The following is a 17,899-nucleotide window of genomic DNA, read 5'->3' on the forward strand; positions in this document are numbered from 1 at the left end:
ACCACCAGAGGGCAGACCAGGACCATCTAAACCCTTCCACCACCAGAGGGCAGACTAGGACCATCTAAACCCTTCCACCACCAGAGGGCAGGGGAAGGGTTCACGCATACTGCGAGCAGATAGGACCTGCATGCTCCACTGGGGATCATGCATACTGGGAGCAGATAGGACCTTCCTGCTCCACGGGATCACGCATACTGCGAGCAGATAGGACCTGCCCAGCCCATTGGGATCATCCAGAGTCCTGTCCACCCATATGCACAACTTGTCCTTCAATCCTGAAGAGGTCAAGAGACTCTCCCCTCTGGAACCACGGACCACAAGCCTCCCACGTGCGGCAGGGTCTGCCAGTGCTGGCTGCTGGGGCAGTCCGCTGCATGCTGGGATTTGTAGGAGTAGATGTAGAACTCCGAGAACAAACCTACAGGCCCTAGAACACAAAGTAGCGTCACTGGCCAAGACTGGTCTTATGTGTCAAGACATTGGGGCCCTTGGTAGCATATGTGACTGGATATGAAATATTCCCTCAAGAGAAGGTGGTCCCGAAGATTAGCCACACTCTAGCACCAGATTAGCCACACTCTAGCACCAGATTAGCCACACTCTGTGCTGTAGAGTGATGAGGAGCAAATATCAGCAGACTTAGGCGTTCAAAACTTCTCATTATTTCTACACAACAGAATGACCAGATATTTTTGGAACTTCAGTTTAATGCATTGTATTTAGATCAACAGCACACCTGTGGATTTAAAAGAAATCCTTTCTGCAAAAGAGCCGGACAGGTTTTCAGATGTAACATCCCTTGTGCCTCACCTTGCTTTAGCCCCGCTGCAGGGGTTACGTCTTTGCACGTAAGTGGCAGCCCTAATGCATTTTGGCTGTTTTGGTCAAGTTTTGCTTCCATTGGACGAACTAGACAAGCACACATGCAGTAAGGATGAGCAGGACGAAAAGACCTCATTTGTAGAATTGTTCTAAAGCTAAATCGATAGAGAATCAGGTTCTATCCGGCAGCTTTCTTAACCTGGATTAACACAACAGCCACAAACACCTCTGCCACCACTCAGGACACTCCTGCCGGCACTCACCTGTGGTCCGTTTAATTTCCGCTCTTGGTATTTCGGTCTCTCTACCTCCACATCGCCCACCAGACGCCCGTTCTGAAAAGAAAACACAATACAAAGCGATGATTCCTAAATCTTATATGGCCAAATATGTTAACGTGAAACAGCAACATAAGTGTAAAGACCGTGAGATAACACCGGCTCCAGTCACCAGGGACGGTTAAAACGTGAAAGAGCGTTGGTGACAAGGAAGAAGCGTGAAGGTACGCAGAGGAGCGTGACGGTACGGTACGCAGAGGAGCGTGACGGTACGGTACGCAGAGGAGCGTGACGGTACGGTACGCAGAGGAGCGTGACGGTACGGTACGCAGAGGAGCGTGACGGTACGGTACGCAGAGGAGCGTGACGGTACGCCAAATAGGGAAAGGAAAGCTTGCTGTCTGCCAGGCAATGTGAAGAAAAGAAAGACCTGGCACATGGGATAAGAGGAAGGAAATGGAGGGCTCTGAAAGTTAAATAGATTAACAATTTGAGGAAGCAGCAGGAAGTAACTGAACAGAATGTAATGCATACATGGTTTAACTTGCAGTTTGGAAGGCAAACGCACAAGTCCCCTTCATATTTGGGGCACGGCTAGAAAAAAAGCAAAGGCTAGGACAGTGGGATTGCGAACAGGTACGCAAGATTCATGCATGAAGCAGCTCCTCCCACCCCTTCACGATTCGCCTCATGGGTCACGAGCAAGATGATCTCAGTGGTTTAAATATGGTTTGGGTTGACAGCAGGGCTTCAGGACTTCTAGTCCCAGCATGTTCTTAAAGCATGAGAGTGACAGGGAGGGTTGGATGCACCAGTGCCTGGCCAGAAGAGTATGGCCCATAAGCACTTGAGTTCAGGAAGAAGTTCTGCAAAAGTTATATGGGACAGTCCAAGAGGATGTCTAACAGATGACACAAACATAGCTGGCTGGATCTCTGTGTGCATGAGAGCCACGTATCAGAAGCCCAGGATGGAGTAACACAGGAGATGAAGGAGACAATGGATGCTTTGGGATTGGAACCCAACATGAAGAATCCCTCCGTTGGCGACAAGTGCCAGGGGATATCCACTGATGCACATAAACACTATCAGATACAATTTCTGGCACCTCAAAGTTTCTGGCCATTGCTAAATCACAATCGGTAGCTATGGTTTTGGGGTGAGGCCACCCACCTCAGTAACCCCCATTTCATGAGTAATCAAGAATACAATAGCACTATTCAGGTGTTTTACTTGCATTTCCGCCTCCAACGATACCAGTATGTGTTTAGCATGTATGACTACACCGCTCCCATGATTAGAAAGTGTATCCCCCATTGTCGCACCAGGTTTTGGAAAGGTTCTCACCCTACTTTGAGGGGTAGCCAATGCTACTGGCGGTTTATCTCCTGGTCTTTGGCCAGCTCTCTGGATCAGAAGAAACACGCAAATATTTTGTTAGACCAAACAATTTTGCTATGGACAAGGTGCTTCCCCCCCCCCCCCCCCCCACCACCACTGATCTCTCCAGCTCAGACAGTATGCTTGAATGAGGTCAGTCTCTGCAGCACAACGGGCAAGGATCTCTCCCACCCACCTTCCCAACCCCTCAGGCTCCTTCATGCTTGGGTCAGAACGAGGGTCTCACATCAGTTCGTGGAAAGTAGAATGTGGACAAGTCCTTGACTCTTGATGTTGCCGACTCCAACAGGAGAACTTCGGGCCACTATAAGAAGACTCAAAAACATTATTTGCTCCACCACTGCAGCTAGCGATGAATCTGTCTGGAGTATGTGGCAGCTTTTTTATGTGGAACCTTGCAAATGAAAGCCTCAAAGACAGAGACCATTATTGTTACAAGCACTTTCTTACGCCCTGGTAGGTGTAGGAATAATAGTAGCGGGAGGGTTGTCTACCTTGTGTGCAGTTATGAAAGATTGGGGTAGCACCTGTGCTGTCCGTGCTTGCTAGTTCCGCTTTATTGTACCAAGATCTGCTGGATATTAATCTACCTTCCAGTTGCCTGTAGTGAACACAAACCACTTTCAGGTGGTCAGAAGCACAGCAAGGGCACAACTAGCTCCCAGGGGGCTCTTCTCATTAGATGACCACTCCAGACTGGATGTACTTTTGCACCCACAGATTCATTCCAGAACTTCCACAGCGAATGCACTGCCAAAAACACCACTTCAACAAGGGAAGATATTGGTCATGTGTCGATAAGGAAAATATTGGCCAGTGTACCAGAATAGGCCCAGGGCATTGTAGTGAGTCATGCTGGGGGTCACTTCCCACTCTTAGAGAAAGCGAACAGCATGTCCCAGTGGAGTGCAGTGTAGGAGCGCGTCCTACGGCCAGCGAAGGAGCGCGTCCTACGGCCAGCGAAGGAGCGCGTCCTACGGCCAGCGAAGGAGCGCGTCCTACGGCCAGCGAAGGAGCGCGTCCTACGGCCAGCGAAGGAGCGCGTCCTACGGCCAGCGAAGGAGCGCGTCCTACGGCCAGCGAAGGAGCGCGTCCTACGGCCAGCGAAGGAGCGCATCCTACGGCCAGCGAAGGAGCGCATCCTACGGCCAGCGAAGGAGCGCGTCCTCGGCCAGTGGATCATTGTTGGGGACAGAGGGAAATGCCATCCATCTTCAAGTACCAAGAGAAGGATGCAACAGGGAGCAGAGGTCAGAGTTGGAACACAGGTCTGATATCATTTGATGCAAAGATCTTTCCTTTGCATCATCTATGCTTGGATTGGTGAAAGGTAACCCAGAGTAACGGCCAACATCTGCGAGAACATACCTGCCTACAACAGACCACTCTTTGGAGAAAGGCCTACACCGTTCTACAGACGAAAGGATGTACAGCACAAAAACAAACATGAAATCCAGGGACAAGTTCTGAATGACCATGCATGCACCTTTGGCCATTACTCTATAGGTAGTGTCACTTACGTCACCGTCCACACTGTGGCAGACAAATCCCATGTTGTGCTGAGAACAGTCAGAAGTGAATGTAAAGACTCCAGCAGAAGGGGAGATTGCAGGAAGGATTGAGTAGAAACAAAAAAATAAAAAACAAATAAAAATAAAAAATAAAGTGAAGCGGATGTGTTTGGGACAGGAAGAGAGAAGGCGCTCAGTAAGCCGGGCACACATTTTTTTGTTTGACTCCAGGGAAGCATGACTTCACTCACCAGATGACTCAGTGCGTGGAGTCTTACACATACCTGTTCATCAGACAAACACCATAAACAGAAGCCATGCACAGTTTCTCCCTCCCTAGTAGGCATGCCCCTTCTCGCCCACAGAGAGGACTCCCAGGCTCTGCACCGACCTGCAAAGCACACCGCTCCGACCGGGGGCAACCAGGACCATCCGCTGCTCCAAACACCCTCCGCCGCCCTATTCCCTCCAGGACCATGGGAGGGCAGGAGAGGAAAGCGTTACCTGCTGCCGGCGGGTCAGGGTGCCATTGGCCATGGGGGTCCCGTCCTGCGGGGTGACCCGCACCCGCTCCAGCTGGGCGGAGACATGGCGCCGCTCCTCCTCCAGCGCCCGCGTCAGCTTCTCAAACTGCGCCTCTTGCTCCTTCACGGAGGCCAGGATGCTAGCCGTCGATTCCACCTCAGAGTCATCCATCCCGCGCAAAGAACTGGGGAGGGGGTCTGCGCCCCACTAGGGGGTTGGGATAGGTTAGGGAAGATGAGGGAGAGGGAGCTGCTGGAAGAGAAAAAAAGGAGACAGAAGAGGGGATATTCCCCAGCACCAGTTAGAGACAGCAGAGAGTCAATCAGAAGAAGCAACATGGTACTAGCGGGGAGAAGAAAGGCAGCAGCAGCTACACGCCCAGGAAGAGAACACCAGCAGCAACCATCCCAAGTCCTTCCCTCAACTCTGCCCTCAGACTAGAAGCATGCACCAGCTGCAAACCCAGAAACCCAAAGACTGGATCTGGCTTGGACGCGACATGGCCTCAAGACCTCTGGTGGTGCCCATGGAAGCCAAAAGATCTCACTCAAACCCCAAGCCTCACACAGACCGGCTCGTCGACACTTGGATGCTCATACAGGGAGGTTCCTTTCTAGCTGCTTCAAACATGCCGCATGCAGTGTTCAATAATTAAAAATAAGCGGCTACTGGTCTACAAAGGGCAGCTTCACACTGGGATTCTCCAACACATGGCCAAGAGGAGGCAGTGCAGGCTAGAACAGGTGAGCTCTGCTGTGACCAGTGGGCTTGCAAGTTCAGGGATCAACCTTTTGGTGGCGTATGTCACACTGGCCAAAAGCTCTTCACTTCAAAGGCCCCACTTTGCCCACATGCCCCCCACCCACGCATAGCTCTATGGAAGAGTCCCACAACACAACAATCCGATGGCACGTGCCTGAAGTAGGGACGGTCAGTTGGACAGACTGAGGCGGACACACCACAGATAGTTGTGCACTGAAAGGACTGCCCTTTCTGCCTTGGCTATGAAAGTCTGTCCCACAGAGCCAGCAGCTTCCCCTTCCAGCTCCACCGGAGGAAGCTGGTACCAGGGTGCGCTTCAGAGCACAATGGGTAGATAACTACATACTTCTTCTCTGTCCACCCTAAAATAACTGCTTGCAGCCCACACTTTAGGTCAGATGATAGGGGAGGGGGGGGAGGGGGGGGGGGAGGGGGGAAGAACACAGGCCCACAGGTGACCTTTCCTGGCCTCCACAGAAATTCTAATTACTTATAAGGGGACAAGGCTTGCTTCCATCGCAAACAGATACGTTTGGAGGGTCAAGCTAAGGGCTGCCTGTCAGACTGAATTGCCATGCTCAAATGTGTGGTTGTTTACAGGAATTCAACAGATTATACGGGTGGGAAAACATTTTGAACAAACATCGACTGTTGATCGATGGGTCAGTTTACATACAGCAATTGTTCTGATGTGGTCAATGAAAGTGGGGACTTCGACTGCATACGACAGGGGGCTCAGGACCCTCTAGCACCAGCCCAGCCAACGGGGCTTAGTCTGGAGAAGAGAACAAAGACCTAACAATTTGTGGATGAGAGGCAACATACAAAAAACAAATCAAATGTGCATATTTAAGTCGACTAGATAATTCGTGTTGACAGTTTTTTTATTTGCAAGAAGAGTTCAGTATGCACAGGATCAACAGCCAACGCGTTTCGCCCATAGAACGAGCTTCTTCAGGGCAGTAATGGTTGTAGAGAAGGCATTTGTAGAAAAAAAGTGTCAAGGACGCGCAATGTAAATCCAATCTGGTCCCGAGTGGAGAGTGTCCCATGAAAGGGAGAATTCTCGTTGAGGAAAATACAAGGACCTGCACGTACTTCGATCCAGCGACTCTGGCAACGTGATTTACACCGGACATGGCTCCTAGGCTCCGACTCGGACCGGGCAACGTGCAGGTCCTTGTATTTTCCTCAACGAGAATTCTCCCTTACATGGGACAATCTCTACTCTGGACCACATTGGATTTACATCGCGCGTCCTTGACACTTTTCTACAAATGCCTTCCCTACAACCATTACTACCCTGAAGAAGCCCGCTCTATGGGCGAAACGCGTTGGCTGTTGATCCTGTGCATACTGAACTCTTCTTGCAAATAAAAGAAAACTGTCAGGAAAGGTCTCCCCCCTCCCCCACCTAGAGGCTTCCTTTCTGGGTGATCCCCTCAATGACCTGTGAACCACAGGCAAACAAGAGCATAAAACACCCTCAAGAGAAGGCTTTTCACTTGGAAAGTAAACGAAATAACTGGTCATACACACCTGGAGCTTCAGCAGATGGCAAGAGGGCGATTCACCTGGCTAAAGACAGAGCAGGCTACGTCGCGGTGCAAAGAGCCATGAGTAGGACAGGGTCCCAGCCACCAACCGAGAAGCAGAAGAGAGCAGAGGGCTGCACAGACAGGGAACAGAAGAGGACATCAGTGAGAGCTGCACAGTCAGGACCAAGGGGCGCAGAGCTACAGGGGTGAGCACACCGGTGGAGCCAGCCGAGCAACCTCGCGCAAGGGCAGGAGCGCTGCGCAAACTGTGCATCTGATGTTATATAGCGCTTAGCCGACGATGGCAGGGGACTGTGCAGTAGACGCAGATACAATTTGTGTCTCGCCTCAAACCAAGTTGGGTGTAACATCTACAAACATGCTCACAACACCAAGGCACAACAACACATTAAAAACAAGCATGGTTCTCAAGAGACCACAGTTATCTTCCAGTTAACCAGTTACAAAGGATTACCACATACACTGTCACGTTTTTGGACATTTAACTGGTGAAGAAAAAAGCACCTGAAGATTTGGATCCAGAAACTGATTATTGGTGTTTAACGAGGACCATCTGTTTCAGCTACTATTTCTAACAAATAGAGCCTTATTTTGTACGATCTCTACAAAAGGTGCAACAGATCCAAGATCTCCCCAACGCTTAGGCCAAGGCCTCAGACCTACTCTTGAGGAGTCCCTCATCAGCCCCATGTCCTTCAGTAGCCGTGCCCAGGACCCGTACGGACGTCTTACACCGGGCCTGCTTGGAGAACCATACATTTGAAGATGTGCTGGTCTGAACAGCAGAATAAATAGTAATAGAATTATGTAATATTACCTCTTATGTAGGACGGTATTATTAACATGCTGCTAGTGTTTAAGACTTGTGTGCTTGTTTATCGCCGTGATGCCTTTTTACTGAAAACAATAAATAACGCATGTCACCTATAGAAGCTGGTGCCCACTGGTCCAAGTGAAAGTATACACTGCCTGAAGCCGAGGCACTTCAATAACCAGTCTACTCCGAGATAGTCCGAAATCTAGCATGGCACCCAAAGCATCCCTTGTGGGACCGCGGGTAACCCCAGCTATCCACCTGGACGAGACATGAGAACTCCACGCATCCCTTGTGGGACAGCGGATGAGACCCAGCTATCCACCTGGAAGTGAGATGGAAACTCCAGGCATCTGTTGTGGGACCACGGATGAGATCCAGCTATCCACCTGGAAGGGAGATGGAAACTCCAGGCACCTGTTGTGGGACCGCGGATGAGATCCAGCTATCCACCTGGAGGTGAGATGAAATCTCCAAGCATCCCTCGTGGGACTGCAGATAACCCCAGCTGAACGTTTGATGGAAACTCAAAGGATACCTTGTGAGGCCGCAGATAACCCCAGCTATCCACCTGGATGAGTCACGAGAACTCCACGCACCCCTTGTGGGACAGAGGACGAGACCCAGCTATCCACCTGGAAGGGAGATGGAAACTCCAAGCATCTCTTGTGGGACCGCGGATAACCTCAGCTATCCACCTGGAGGAGACATGGGAACTCAAGGATTCCTCGGTGACGGCAGATAACCCCAGCTATCCACCTGGACGAGTCACGAGAACTCCACACACCCCTTGTGGGACAGCGGACGATACCCAGCTATCCACCTGGAGGAGACATGGGAACTCCAAGGATTCCTCGGCGACGGCAGATAACTCCAGCTATCCACCTGAAAGTGAGATGGAAACACCATCATCTCTTGTGGGACCGCGGATAACCCCAGCTATCCACTGGGAGGTGAGATGGGAACTCCAAGCATGACTTGTGGGAACCCAGATAACCCCAGCTGGAGGCGAGATGAGAACTCTAAACACACCAGATGGAATTCAACAGTTAAATTCCCGGTCCCTTCTGCAGTACCATGGATCGGCACTCCGGTATCCCAGGTGGGATTCTGGCTCAACACCAGCTCCTGGCTGGCTCACACAGCATCCACCAGTCGGGTGACTCATCCCCTCCAGAAGCAACATACCAGCCAATGAAGGGGACTCCTTACCAGTCACCCCCTACTTAATATGAAACAGTGCAGCCAATGAAAAGGACTCCTCACCAGTCACATCCTCCACAGGCAACATACTGGCCAATGAAAAGACTTCACCTGCAACGCCCCTGCACTACAAGTAGCAGAAATCAGTCACCGGACCTGAATCTGTGCAAGTCTATCCCGGCTCTCGCGAGAAAGGGGGAGTTTACACGTCCTGTGAGTGGGTCTGGGGACAAAGTTTTAGTCAAGCCGCACACCTCCCCTTCAGTGGGCACCTCTTCTTGACATCGCTTAAACAACTTCTGGCTTCAAGGCACTAGATTACAAACCTAAAATGAAATCACCAAAAACTATTCCCTAACTGTAGGACCTGAGCCACACTTCAATTAATTTATGTGCTGATAAAAAATATTGCATACACCAAACAGATCATACATTTAATACAATGGTTAAAAATACTCTGCATTCAGAAAACTTTTTTAAAACTCAATTTGTAGAGCGCACTACATACCCGCAAGGATTCCAAGGCTCTGGGGGGGGGGTGGGGGGGAGGGGGGGTACTGTTGCTACTGGTCGAACAGCCAGGTCTTGAGTTGTCTCCTGAAGGTTAGAAGGTCTTCAGTTTGTCGTAGGATGAGGGGGGAGGGTGTTCCAGGTTGTGGCGGCACGGTGGGAGAAGGATCTGTCTCCGGCTGTGGTTCTACGGATGCGTGGGACGGTGGCCAGGGAGAGGTCTGCAGAGCGGAGTTTCCTGTTGGGTGCGTAGAAGGAGAGTCGACTATTGAGGAAGGCTGGGCCGGTCTTGTGGAGTGCCTTGTGTGCGTGGATCAGGAGCTTGAAGGACATTCTTTTGTCGACAGGGAGCCAGTGCAGGTTACTGAGGTGGTCGCGGCGCGGGACGTCAAGGATCAGGCGTGCAGAGGCAGTCTGTTGATGAGCTTGGTCGGGGCGCCGGCGTTGAGGGCGTTTCCGTAGTAGAGTCTGCTGCTGACTAGGGCCTGGGTGACTGTTTTCCTTGTGTCTGTCTAAATCCATCTGTAGAACTTGCGGAGCATACGGAGGGTGTTAAAGCAGGTGGAGGAGACAGGGTTGACTTGTTTGGTCATGGTGAGTTTCGAGTCGAGGAGGACTCCCGGGTTGCGTGCGTAGTTGGTTGGTGGGTGCGGGGGGTGTCCCCAGTGACGCGGGCCACCAGGAGTCGTCCCATGCGGAGGGGTTGGGCCAGAGGATGAGGATCTCCGTCTTGTCTGTGTTCAGCTTAAGGTGGCTGTCCTCCATCCATTCGGCGACTGCCTTCATTCCCTGGTGGAGGTTGGATTTGGCGGGGAGAGGATCAGTTGCGTGTCATCGGCGTAGGAGATTATGTTGAGATCGTGATGTCGGGCAATGCGTGCGAGGGGCGCCATGTAGACGTTGAATAGCTGAGGGAGGAGCCCTGCGGGACGCCGCAGATAATCACGGAGGCTGAGGATCGGAACAGGGAGGAGGCAGACTCTCTGGATTCTGCCGGAGAGGAAGGAGGAGGTCCAGTCCAGGGCCTTGTCTCGGATCCCTGCGTTGTGGAGTCGAGCGCGTATTGTGCGGTGGCAGACAGCGTCGAAGGCGGTGGAGAGGTCCAGAAGGTTGAGGGCCACCCTCTCGCCGGTGTCCAGTAGGATCCTGATGTCTGTGGCGGCGATGAGGGTGGTCTCGGTGCTGTGGTTGCTGCGGAATCCTGACTGGGAGGGGTCTAGGATGCTGTTGTCTTCAAGGTAGCGGGTGAGCTGGATGTTGACTATCTTCTTGATGACCTTCGCTGGGAACGGAAGCAGGGAGATGGGCCGGAAGTTTTTGAGTTCGCTCAGGTACACCTTTGGTTTCTTCAGTAGTGCGTTGGTCTCGGCGTGTTTCCAGCTCTCAGGGAAGGTCGCGGTCTCGAAGGAGAGGTTGATGATGTTGCGCAGGTGGGGTGCGATGGAGCTGCCGGCTTTGTTGAAGATGTGGAGTGGAAAAGGGTCAGACAGCGAGCCGGAGTGGATTGTGCCCTTGGTCTTGATTGTGTCTTCGATACTCATGTAGGCCCAGGTTGTCAGGGGGTCGTGGTCGGTGGGGTGAGGTGGGTCCGGCGTGTTGGGGTCATCCGAGGGTTGAAGCCGTCGTGGATGTCGGCGATCTTGCGACGGAAGAAGGTGGCGAGGGAGTCACACAGGGCTTGCGACGGCGGGATGGCGTTGGAGAGTTCTTTAACGACGTTGAAGAGCTCATTGTAGTTGTGTGCGTTGTTGTCAAGGCGGTTTTTGAAAGAGGTTCTCTTGGCGGTCCTGGTGAGGTTGTGGTGGTGGTTGCGGATGGTGTCTTTGTGGGCAGTGCGGCTGCCTGGTGACTTCTCGCTGTGCCATATGTTCCCCAGCTTCCGGCAGATGCGCTTAGACGCTAGGAACTCCGGGGTGAACCAATTGGCTCTCTTGCTGGTGTCTCTGCACCAACACCCTAGCCCTGCTGAAAAAACAAACCTTCAGTCGTCCATCCATCGTCTGAGGGTGCGCGCACTGTCGTCAGGGTTGGTCGGAGGATGGAGTGTGTGGTTTGTCTGTAGTTCTACTTTGGTGATTTTGCCCCAGCGGCGACGGGGATCTGTAGGGCGCGGTGATGTGCGACGGGTTTCCGAAAGGTGAAGTGGATGCAGTGGTGGTCGGTCCAGGTGGGTTTGGAGACGTGGCGGAAGGAGACGTGGGGGCTTGAGGAGAAAATGGCATCTAGCGTGTGTCCGGCGATGTAGGTCGGCGTCGTGACTAGCTGTTCCAGTCAGAGGTTGGCGAGGTGGTCTATCAGGGTGGAGGAGTTGCTGTCGTTGTTCTCCAGGTGGAAGTGCAGGTCTCCGAGGAGGATGTAGTCGGTGGAGGTCAGTGCATGCATGCTGATGAATTCGGCAACGGCATCGCAGAATTGTGGTCTGGGTGGTCTGTAGACCAGGGTGCCTCTTAGGGTGGTCTTGGGGTCCGTATGGATCTGGAAGTGCATGTGTTCGGCAGTGCTTAGTGTGTCGTCGGTGTTTGCTGAGACCCTGATGGTCTTGTGGACGATGGAGATTCCTCCTCCAACTCCGTTGGTGCGGTCTCTGCGGGCGATCTTGTATCCGCCAGGGATGGCTATTGCGATGTCTGGAGAGGAGGCTTCGTTCATCCAGGTCTCGTCAGGAAGGAGACGTCTGGTGATGCGGTGTTGAGTAGGTCCCAGAGCTAGACGGCGTATTTGCATGTGGAGCGGATGTTGATCAGGATGCATCGGAGCTTGTTGGGTTCTGTCGTGGCAGGAGTCTGTGTCTTTGATGCAGGAGAAGCTGCAGTTCTGGCAGGTGAAGGGACCATGGGTGCGCTTCAGGTGGCCCTGCAGCAGGTGGGCGTCCGTCCTGGGTTGAGAGGGTGCTGGCGTAGTATCGGAGACGGTCTTCGTGGTTGGTGAGGGGGCCTGGGGTTCTGGCGCTGGGCGCGGTCCAGGCTCAGACGGCCTTTGTGAGAAGGGACCCGGCAGGGCTACATGCAGGGTCGGACTACGGGACCCAGACTTACCTGCAACAACAGGACGAGACTCTAAAAACACCGTCACACAGGAATTACGAACGGCGGTCCATGTCTCTCCTCTTTCCACAGCGAGGGACAAGGTCGAGAGGAGGAGCTACAGAGCGGGAACAAGTAAAAACAGACGCTACCCAGGAAGAGGGGTCACCGTACGTCGAGGAGGCGGGACCTGAGAGGAACCACGCGGAAGACGCCGAATCTCGGAGCCGGGAGCTGGAGCTGAACGCCGAGAGTCAAGACAGCGTTGCGGAGCGTGAGGAAGAGGCGGGGAGGCCGAAGACCGCTGGACTGAGGAGTGGTGGTGTCCCCCGGAGGAGGCTGGAGAGCGTGCCGTGACTCAGGAGAGTTACGGCGGGGCCGGTGAGTAAACTGGTCTTGGGACATTCTGGAATTGCCCTGGGTTGCGGGTGGTGGGAGGTGTTGTGCATGTTGTGGGTGGAGGGGGCAATAGATTAAGGGGAACGCCTTGCCCTCTAGCTGTTTATCCTAAACGGAATATGTAAAAGGGGCATCTGGTTGTTTAGTGCCTGGAAGTGGCGCATTGGTAGTTAGTCTTGAACAGAGTACGTGAAGTGGCACACTGGTAGTCTCTCTAGAGCCGAACACGTGAAAGCGGCACACGGGTTGTTTTTTTTTCGTTTCTCTTGGGAGTATCCTTGGTCATGACTATTCCCTAAGTCCTATCTCACCCTCGTGTCTCCCTTTTTCTACCTATTCCCAAACCTACACATTTCGACCCTTTTGGGCACATCCTATCACCACCCCATTTTTCGTGCACTACCTCCGGGTGGAAGGACAAGGGTTGCACTTGAACAGATTATCTGACGGCCCCTTTTTCTCTTTCCCTCTCGGTACCTCCGGGTAAACCAACACCACGGAGCCCTCATCACCCCAGGAAACCTATCATCTGGCAGAAGAGGAAGAAACCACTCGGAGTATCACGGCCAATCCTGTCAACGTAGAAAAACCAATTGCCGAGGGAGGAATTGCGGACCCGGTGGTGAAACCTAAGACTTTAAATCCTGACAATAAAAGTGCTCTTCGACAATATATTCAGCCTCCGCGTTTGTATATCCGACCTGCCCTCCCACAGCCTTGCCTTAGGCACGCCCTTGGCGCACCAGCGGCCGCCATTTTAAGGGGAGGTGGGAGGGAGGGGCATCTGGGAGGCGGGTGGCAGGGGGCAGTGAATGGGCGCAGCCACAGGGGCAGCAGCGGCAGGAACTGTGAGCAATGGGCACAGAGGAGCAAGGCAGAAGGTCACACAAGGAGGGGGACAAAAAAATGGTCAGAGGGCACAGCGGATCACAGGGCACAAAAACGCTGAGAGCACTGGAGGAGCTGCAGCGGGGCGACCTACCTGGCAAGGTCAAGAGTCGCTCCAACTAAAAGCTAAACTAAAAATTCTGTGAACTTCCGTTGGAGATTGAGGATTTCACATCAGTGTTACAGAGTGGGAGCCTTTGCTAAATAGTGAATTAAATCAATCTTTTAAAAACTGACGCCCTGGGAAATTAATTCTGAGGCTAAACCTTGCAAAACGTGCAAAATGAAACTGAAAACGGATCCGCGAAGATCATGTGTGGTTATAAGAGGCTGCATTTGTTCACTTGTAGGAGTCCCCGAGACATGGGTGTAAGAGTGATCAGCTCTCACGTCAGCAAGAAAACATAACGGCTTCTTAATCAGGGAGGGAGGAGCTTTTTGGAAGACCTCGCTCAGGTGCTAATCCTATAACCCCTTCGACGCTCATGACGAGCTGGGCTCGTCATGCAGTAGCCTCCCAGCACGCTCATGACGAGCCCAGCTCGTCATGAATAATGGGTTTTTAAAAAACTCAGCGCAGCAGGGGAAAATCATCCGCAGCGATGCGGTTAAGGTATAATATTTTATACATAACATATATAGCGCCTCTAGGCTTCAATGTCATTCTTCATTGCGCAGCTCAACTTTTTACCAGGTTTAGAAAATGTAAGATGGGATATCCTTTCTTAAAACTGATCCGTGAGGTTCAAAGGCAGAAGCCAATTAAATAGATAGGAAAACTGTTCTGTTTTTCCCTAGATTTTTAAATACTTTTCTTACACCCTTTGTTCCTTTGGCTTCCAACCAACAAATAACGCTTAAAATTCAAATCCTATGCGAAAACAACTTCCAAATACTTATAAGATGGTACAACCCAGGCTATCCACTGGAAGATGAGATGGGAACTCCAAGCATCCCTCATGGGACCACAGATAACCCCAGCAGAACGTTAGATGGAAACTCAAAGGATCCCTTGTGGGACAGCGGAGAACCCCAGCTATCCACTGGGAGGGGAGATGGGTACTCCAAGCATCCCTTGTGGGACCACAGCTAACCCAAGCTGGCGGCGAGATGGAAACTGCAAGGATCTGTTGTAGGACCACAGATAATTCCAGCTATCTATCTGGAGGTGAGACGGGAATTCCAAGGACACCAGATGGAATTCAATGGTTAAACTCCCGGTCCCTTCTGCAGAACCATGGTTCGGCACTCTGGTATGCCAGGTGGGATTCCTGGCTCTTGGCTGGCTCACACAGTATCCACCAGTCTGATGAGCCTTCACCTTCCACCCCCGGGTCCACAAAGATCACCTTGTAGTAGCCCTGGGCACCTAGGGGCTAGGCATGGATGTATACCCATCCAAGTACACAACCGACCCCTGAGCAGACACTCAATCCAACCACCAGCTCTTTCCGCAGACTGCCATAACTCGTCCACCAGCCCCTGCAGAGGCAATGCACGAGCCAATGTAAGGGACTCCTAACTGGTCACCCCCCTCACATGCAACATACCAGCGAATGAAAGGGACTAGTTACCCGTCACATACCCTGCACAGGCAACGTACTGGTGGCAAATTAATGGTTCAAAAGCAGAAGCCAAATATATAAATAGGAAAACTGTTCTGTTGGGGGGGAGGGGGAGGGAGGGGGAAGGGGAGAGGGTTTGACGTTCTGGGTTATGTACTTTCAGACTATCTGAAGTGACTTAATTTTTCCTAAAATGTTAAATACTTTTCTTACAACCGCCATTCCTTTGGCTTCCAATCAACAACGCTTAAAATTCAAATCCTACGCTAAACAACTTCCAAATATTTAAAAGATGGTACATTAAGTATCTCTGTACAGAAAAAAAAATACTAAAAACTGCTAAACATGAGTTTCAGCGAAAAGTATGTTTTTGTTTTAATTTTCCACATTTATTTTCAAGTAATGTTCGTAAAGGCATTTACGGAGTTGTTTATCCTTTATAAAGGCTGATGTGTTTGATAAATTAAAATGTTAGCAGAATGAAGAATCCGAGTAATAGCTGTTTTTGCGATGCTTGGGCCAAAGTTATGAACACCAGATAAAACTGTGGGCAAATCAAATGTATAGAAATATCAGCGAGGGTGGGTGGGCTAAAACAAAAAAAGTTTTAATCCATTTGGAGTAGTAATTTGAGAGAGCCACAAATACAAGCTAGCAGGACTTTCGTAATCGCAAAATAAAAAAATAAAAATCAGTTCTAAGACCAGGGCAGGCTTTAATTTACCACTGTTGCCTGAAAATGCAATCTGCCTGTATATTTATTAGGTCGTGCCTTCCAGACAGGACGAAGCCGTCTCGCCACAAAAGAGCCACGGTGGGATCACAGCTCTCCAGTCGCCTACCATAGGTTGGCTGTCTTGTCATTTATCTACTTCTTATTCAATGGCTTTCCTTGTCCCTCCCCTGGAGCAGCCCCTCTTGACCGACTCGGATTGGCTGGCTTCTATACTTCCACTACTATGGGGACATTTTTTTCTTTTTTCTTAATCATTCCATGAGTGTGCATGTGTTTTCCAGCCCTCTCCTTTGTGGGCTTCCCCCTCCCATATACCTACCCCCACCGATCCTCAAAGCTGGTCTGCTCCCCCATTCTGTGTTGCTTTCTCACCAGGGCACTTCTACCCAGCATCCTAGCTGCTCTCATTCGTGTACCGCTTTCCCCAACCTCAAACTCATTCCTTTATTCCTGCAGTTTTTTTTAACATTTTTTGGAGGGAGGCTTTTGGATAAGGCGTGGGAACAAGGCAGCAAATTGCTGCAGGACACGATCTAGAAAAAAGCTCTTTTGCACCACTGTTTTCATGATTTTTTTAAAATTTTAACTGACATATCGGAGACTGGTAAATAAAATAAATAGAACCTCTGCGTCATTTTGCCTGCGCATGCGAAGACCTACGCGCCTACAAAATGACATGGTCACATCATTTGTGTTTTTATTTTTGTACAGCATTGTCAAAAGATATTGGCAAAACCAACGGTTCCCAAAGGCGTGACCTATTGGTTTTGCCAGTGCTTGTCCCCGAATCGGACTAATTCTGCTGCCTTTTCAGGATTCGGTTATTGCACCTTGTTCAAAGCAGAAGGTAAAAACACAGGAGTGTCGAAAAATTGCCCCACGTTGCTGGATCTTGTTTTAGACATGGTATAGAGACAGTCCAGGGCACCTGGTCGCTGTGCTCGATAAGGCTCCAGCTCATTCATTCACTCGCTCACTCATTCATTCCTCCATCCATCTATACATACATCTATTCATGCGCCTAGAAGATCACTCATTCATTCATGCAGCAGTGAGCCTGGTTATGGTTCTCGCTTAGGCTCTAGCTTCTCCATCTCTCATTGAGCAGGTCTCCTGCGCTCCCTAGAACCAGGTCTCCCATTCACTCATTCACTCAACTATCAGAGCGCCTGGTTCCACGCTCCTTAGAAGCCGATTTCCCATTCTTGTTTCATTCATTCATATGCCTGGTTCCATCGCTCCCTAGAAACCAGTTTGCCATTTGTTGCTCCATTCACTCATCCATCTGTGCGCTTGGTTCCCGTGTTCTCTAGAAGCTACCTCATATTCAACAGTGACTCTGGTTCAGGCTCTTGCGTATGCTCCGGCTGCATTCATTCATTCATATACTTGGTTCCTAAACTCCCTAGAAGTTGATTTCCCATTCATAGTTTGTCAGTCATCCATCCATCCATCCATCCATCCATCCATCCATCCATGTTTGGTTCCTTTCCTCCCTAGAAACCAGTTTCCCATTTGTTGCTTCTATCACTCATCCATCAGTGCGCCTGGTTCCTGCACTCCTTAGAAGGCGGTTTCCCATTCATTGCTACATTCACTCATTCCCACAGTGTCCTTTATTAACTAATTTATCCATCCATCCAACAGTGCACCTAGTTTGTGCTTCCTAGGAGCCCGTTTTCCATTAACTGTTCCATTCACTTACTAATCTGTTAGTGCACCTCATTTGTGCGCACCCTAGAAGCCCGTTTCCCATTCACTGTCATTCATTCACTCACTCACTCACCCACACCAGTGTCCCTGGTTCCTGAAGTCTCTAGGAGCCCGTTTCCCATTCACTCACTCATCAATCCAACAGTGTGCCTGGTTCCAGGGCTCCCTAGGAGCCAGCTTCCCACAG

The 17,899-nt window shown here is 51.0% G+C and overlaps 1 protein-coding gene across 9 annotated transcripts in view; it reads right to left on the reverse strand.

The window, feature by feature from the left end:
* CTNND1 (catenin delta 1) overlaps positions 1 to 17,899 on the reverse strand; it is a 211,505-nt gene that overhangs the window by 74,633 nt on the left and 118,973 nt on the right. For 3 of the 9 annotated variants that reach the window (XM_078673971.1, XM_078674005.1, XM_078673980.1), the window contains exons 3-5: positions 6,842 to 6,971; positions 4,520 to 4,792; positions 1,089 to 1,160 (exon numbers count right to left, since the gene is read on the reverse strand). In XM_078673971.1, the coding sequence (XP_078530097.1) occupies positions 1,089 to 1,160; positions 4,520 to 4,711 (264 nt within the window). In that variant the 5' untranslated portion in view covers positions 4,712 to 4,792; positions 6,842 to 6,971. The remainder of the gene's footprint in view (positions 1 to 1,088; positions 1,161 to 4,519; positions 4,793 to 6,841; positions 6,972 to 17,899) is intronic. The other 6 variants (XM_078674013.1, XM_078673995.1, XM_078673988.1 and 3 more) reach the window with 2 other exon arrangements.

This window comes from Lissotriton helveticus, chromosome 1_1 (genome assembly GCF_964261635.1).
Source record: "Lissotriton helveticus chromosome 1_1, aLisHel1.1, whole genome shotgun sequence".
Lineage (NCBI taxonomy): Eukaryota > Metazoa > Chordata > Amphibia > Caudata > Salamandridae > Lissotriton > Lissotriton helveticus.